General features: G+C 28.2%; 2 protein-coding genes and 1 long non-coding RNA gene across 8 annotated transcripts in view; 1 reads left to right on the top strand and 2 right to left on the bottom strand.

Moving 5' to 3' along the window:
- The window catches only part of LOC116840803, a 57,252-nt gene extending 52,982 nt beyond the window's left edge, over positions 1-4,270 (top strand). For 2 of the 6 annotated variants that reach the window (XM_032808368.1, XM_032808287.1), the window contains 2 exons: positions 166-272; positions 1,895-3,179. In XM_032808368.1, coding sequence (XP_032664259.1) covers positions 166-216 — 51 coding nt within the window. In that variant the 3' untranslated portion in view covers positions 217-272; positions 1,895-3,179. Of the gene's footprint in view, positions 1-165; positions 273-1,894; positions 3,180-3,977 lie in introns of those variants that run through there. The other 4 variants (XM_032808046.1, XM_032808213.1, XM_032808133.1 and 1 more) reach the window with 3 other exon arrangements.
- Positions 2,674-3,327, bottom strand: LOC116841205. The gene is made up of 3 exons (XR_004377517.1): positions 3,177-3,327; positions 2,830-3,058; positions 2,674-2,737 (listed from the first exon to the last, which is right to left on the bottom strand). It is a non-coding gene; the product is annotated as an uncharacterized LOC116841205 (long non-coding RNA).
- On the bottom strand, positions 3,722-5,604 carry LOC116841142. The gene is made up of 4 exons (XM_032808782.1): positions 5,535-5,604; positions 4,970-5,197; positions 4,226-4,419; positions 3,722-3,812 (listed from the first exon to the last, which is right to left on the bottom strand). Exons 1-4 carry the CDS (start codon positions 5,535-5,537, stop codon positions 3,785-3,787), a joined length of 453 nt encoding a protein of 150 aa, XP_032664673.1. The 5' UTR covers positions 5,538-5,604; the 3' UTR covers positions 3,722-3,784.

Consider the following 5,604-nt stretch of genomic DNA (forward strand, 5'->3'; position numbering starts at 1 on the left):
TAACATTCTTTCCATCGGTAAGTATATGTGTGTGTATATATGTGTACGTGCGCGCATAAATAACAGAGTACATTATATATTTTTATGTATTGTTATTACTGATACTATTACTTATCAATTTCATATAATATTGCCATCTATTTTTCCCTTTATTGTTATATATAGCCCCAGAATATTTATAAAAAGGTTTCTGGAAAAGGACAGAACACACTCTAACATCAGAAGATAATTTATTTGAACGCCAATCTTCAATTGTAACTTCCTTTCCATCGGTGAGTATGTGTGTGTATATATGTGTATGCATGCGATTACGCGTCAATTTGTGCATACATTATATATTTTTATTTATTGTTATTACTGATATTATTACTTGTCAATTTTATATAATATTGTCACCTATTTTTGCCTTCATTGTTATATGTAGCCCCAAAATAGGACAGAACAGACTTTAACAGAAGATAATCTGCTTCCACGTCAATGTCCAATTGTAACATCCACATTATCGTCATCTCATGCATACTCATCCTTTTATTTTTCTCAAGCTAAAAATATTTCTATCTCTGACAAATTTCCCTCTACCACATCTACATATATTTCATCAAATCCACGCTCGTCTACTCAGTTCTCTCCACGTGAAAATACAGTGCAGCTTCCTTCCTCCTTTCCACTTTTAATATCATCAAATTCTGCATCTTCTATCCATTCAAATTCATGCCCAAATAAACGTCAAGCTACGATGCCTTCCTCTCCGCACCGAAATCCGGAACCGACTAAACAGACCAAAAATAAGCGCCTAAAAAGACAAAACACTGCACATGTTTGTGGTAAGAAAATCAAAGGGATTATGGTTTATCTAAAAAATAATGAGAATTACGCATTTAAAGATTTCATTTTAATTTAAGTACAACTGTATTTAAATTAAATTCAAATTTTTAAATAAATTATTCACATTATTTTTGAAGTAAGTCACATCTAAATGAATAAAATAGACACAATAAAAAAATATTTAAAATTTATATTTTCAATATATGTTTTATTGGTATATACTTATAGATATACACAATGGTTTATATTCTGAACTCTCTTTCATATTTCTTCTTTTCTTTCTTTTTTATCGTTAAAAGTGCCTCTAAAAGTGGCTTAGCCAATGAGAAAACTTATAAGCTATTTTTTGAGACGCTTTTTACGATAAAAGAGAGTTTAGAATACGGATCAATATGTATATAACATACATGCAAGATATATTGTCTTGTATAGCATTTTCAATTAACACTGGTTTCGAGAGTGATGAACGATACATGTTTGCTTAATAAATTCTCTCACAGATGAAACAGAGCTTATGACGTCACCTTCTCAAAATCATCCCAACACATGTTACTCGATAAAGCTGTTGTACTATTATTTATATTATATTATATTGTATTATATTGTATTTATATTATATTATATTGTACTATATTATATTTGTGTGTAATGTACTAATATCTGACGATATATATTTATAATGCGTATTCAACTAGATATTTTTATTAATTTAGTATTTAAATATTTCTATTTAAGCTTTGAATATATAGTATGTATACACATATATTGAATATACACATATATGTTGAAAGTTAAAATATTTGTATTTAAGGATGAGTTTCACCAACTCCGGTTATGGTTAAGCGACGGTAAAGTCCATCGGAATTGACCGATCGTATTATCATTAAATAGAATTCAAAAATACTATTGATCAATTTCGGTAGATTTAACCGTCGGTTTATCATAATCGAAGTTGGTGACTCATTCTAAATACATAATTATAAGAATCTCCAGAATTAGATATATGTTAAATACGTGACGAAATACTGATACTTTTATGTTAATAGCTTAGTTATATTCTCTTTTTCAGATGTTGATGTACAAATACTACGTGAAATGCAGACACAAACGGAAACATTAAAAAAGTTAACAAATGCAATTGTGGACATAGCAACTTGTATGAAACATTCATGCAATACAGATTTGGTACGTATAGTAATAATATCACTATTACAATGAAAACAGTTTACTCTTCTTTTTACGATCACTCACATAAAATGTCTTTTTATTGAAATTTGAACATCTTTTTTAAAATTTCAATTGCCTTTTTTAACTGTCATATCTCATTACAATAAGAAACGTCTTCTGTATAATGTTAAACTCATAATATAAGGAATATAAAATCAAATGGACAAATTTATAGAATAATGCGATATTATTTATTGTTTAACAATATTTTTTAAAATATGTATTTTTTCAAATATTATGTATTTTTCAAATATTATGTACATTATACAAATAACATGTACTCTATACAAATGAATTTTATATCAATCGAGCTGCAAGTTCATTGTGCGTTCTCAGTCCTTCGTTAAATATAGCCCTACCTTCTGGTAACGGCTGTACTTCGATATTATCAACGTCATTTTCTAAAACCATGATAGCTTCCTCTGGTTCAGGAGGATCAGGCATATTTGCTCGTATGCGCATATTGTGCAACATTGCGCAGACATTAATTATTTCACCTGCTTTTTCTGGCATATATTCTAACGTACGATAACGTAAGAGACATCGAAATCTTTTTTTCATTACACCAATACAACGCTCTACTGCACTTCGTGCGGTACTATGTCTTATATTGAAACGTTCCTCTCGTGTACCAGGCTGCACTTCGGGATATGGAGTTAAAAACCTAACGGATACCCAGAATCACCTTAAAAAAGAAAAATATTTGTTTTATATATTTTGATTAAGCAATCTTAAACTTTATCTTATGAAACAAAAGAAAATAACAAAATTATATACATAGTTTTGAAACATTGTACAATTTTGTATGAAATAATTTTTAAGCGACCAATTTTGGTAATAATGTAATGCAGATTAATAAACCAAATATCCAATAATGATCGCCATTAGCATATTGCGTTTGGATAAAATGCCTAATATAGCAGTTCCTCCATACAAAGGAATCGTGAGTGGAGCCAGGATACCTCGCCACTTATATGTTCATGATATGCATATCCGCATCGCATATCTGTAAAAATGTTTGTGCTAGAAAATGTATTTCTAAGTTCCTATTTAGACTTCCTATTTAGAAAGTTTCTTTTATTATTAATATTTTTGTACACATTGCGCTAAGTAGAAATATTTACAATTTGTACATGTTGCGCATGATATCCTTTTCGATTAACGTAAAGTCCTTCATGTATGGATGGTGCTTTGATAGCTACATTTGTACCATCTATAAAAACGAATGCAGATTAATAAACCAAATATCCAATAATGATCGCCATTAGCATATTGCGTTTGGATAAAAGGCCTAATATAGCAGTTCCTCCATACAAAGGAATCGTGAGTGGAGCCAGGATACCTCGCCACTATGTTCAGGATATGCATATCCGCATCGCATATCTGTAAAAATGTTTGTGCTAGAAAATGTATTTCTAAGTTCCTATTTAGACTTCCTATTTAGAAAGTTTCTTTTATTATTAATATTTTTGTACACATTGCGCTAAGTAGAAATATTTACAATTTGTACATGTTGCGCATGATATCCTTTTCGATTAACGTAAAGTCCTTCATGTATGGATGGTGCTTTGATAGCTACATTTGTACCATCTATAAAAACGAATGCAGATTAATAAACCAAATATCCAATAATGATCGCCATTAGCATATTGCGTTTGGATAAAAGGCCTAATATAGCAGTTCCTCCATACAAAGGAATCGTGAGTGGAGCCAGGATACCTCGCCACTATGTTCAGGATATGCATATCCGCATCGCATATCTGTAAAAATGTTTGTGCTAGAAAATGTATTTCTAAGTTCCTATTTAGACTTCCTATTTAGAAAGTTTCTAATCTATCAAACCCGGTATTCTACTTTTATTATAATTTCTGGAATAGATATACATAATCTAATTAAAAAAAAAAAAACGGTTTTTTTATTTCTAGACATCACATGCAACTATGGAGAAAGAGAACTACGAAGAAAATGAAGAAGATTACGAAGAATATGAATTCTTAAACGAAGACAATGAATAAAGTATAAATTTATAAAGATATATTTTAACAAAATAATATGTCTGTATTTTTTTCGCATATTGTTCCTAAAATTTGTGATACATTTTAAACAAAGTTTATTAACGTATATAGTTTCAAATGAATATAAAGTTATAAGACTTGTAATAGTATTATTATACCTTTGTATAATGTCTCGTACTTCCTGTGGTGTTGTCGGAAAATGTATATGTTGCCTTAAGAGATGCTGGTTGATGGCACGTGTTATTTGCTGTAAAATTACACTTACCGTACTTTGAGCTATGCTTAATCTACTGTCAACACCAACAGCTTTCTGGTAACTTCCTTGAGCGTAGAAATTCAGAGCACATAATATCTAGATTAATAAATGAAAATTATATTTCAACTCTAAATTATTTCTAAATTATCTGTAAAATAATATGTCCAAATTAATGTCTAAATAAAAAAATTATAAATTTTAAATTGCGTACATCTGAGATTATAAATTAATAGCATAATATAATCAATGATATAAATTAATATCACTACTATTTTAAAAATTTAATTTTGACAACAATTTCATCAAAATATTTACAACTACAAGCAAATATAGACTCTTAGTATTTATTACAAAGTCTAATTGTAAATAGAACAAGAATATATCCAGTCATTTTTAGAAAAATATTATCTTTAAGTTTTTATTTTATTTCATAAAATAAAGACTTATAAACACAAAGATAATATCATTGACTATATATAAATATATATTAGAACTTACATACATATCTATGTACATATTATACTTCTTGTGCAAAATAAAATTAAAATCCCTTTTGTGCCTTTCAATATTATACAGTATATTATAAAACTGTAATGACAATTATCTTAATGTAACTACTACTTAATGTTGTAAGTATTTCACCTACTTTTAGCTCATTTGGAATTCCTATAACTTTTCTCCGTAAAGGAAGATGTGGCTCTAATGCTGCTATAAGAGCTCGCACCATATTTCGAGATAATCGATACAATCCTATAAATTCATTTTCAGGGAGATCAAACGGATCAAGCATGTCTCTGATTCTTCTTCTCATAATTCTGCTTGCACGGATTTCTGCAATGTGTTGCCTTTCTCTCTCGCATCGCAATAATGCTATCTGTAATATTAACAAAAAAATATATAATATATAAATAGATATACTAAATTAAAAAATTATAAAAAATTATTTTTATAATGAAGATACATTCACATACAGAAAAAACATACACATACACAAAAAATTATTTTTTTATATGCTAATTTCTTTTTTGGAATAAAATATTTTTCTAAAAAATGTATAAACAAAAGCCATTTTCATCCAAGAATGAGATAAGATTTTTATTATTTTAACCCATTAGATTGCTCTACTAAGAAGTAATTTTACTAAAAAATTACGATTTTTATTTAAAAACTGTATAAATATATATAAAATTAAAAATATTTTCAATACTTACCATTATATTAATTTTTAATTTAATAAGGTACTTGCAGCAACACTGTCATCACAATATAATAAAATACAAT

Source organism: Odontomachus brunneus, unplaced genomic scaffold (genome assembly GCF_010583005.1).
Source record: "Odontomachus brunneus isolate Ranch 3 - 2012 unplaced genomic scaffold, Obru_v1 Obru_scaffold_001, whole genome shotgun sequence".
Lineage (NCBI taxonomy): Eukaryota > Metazoa > Arthropoda > Insecta > Hymenoptera > Formicidae > Odontomachus > Odontomachus brunneus.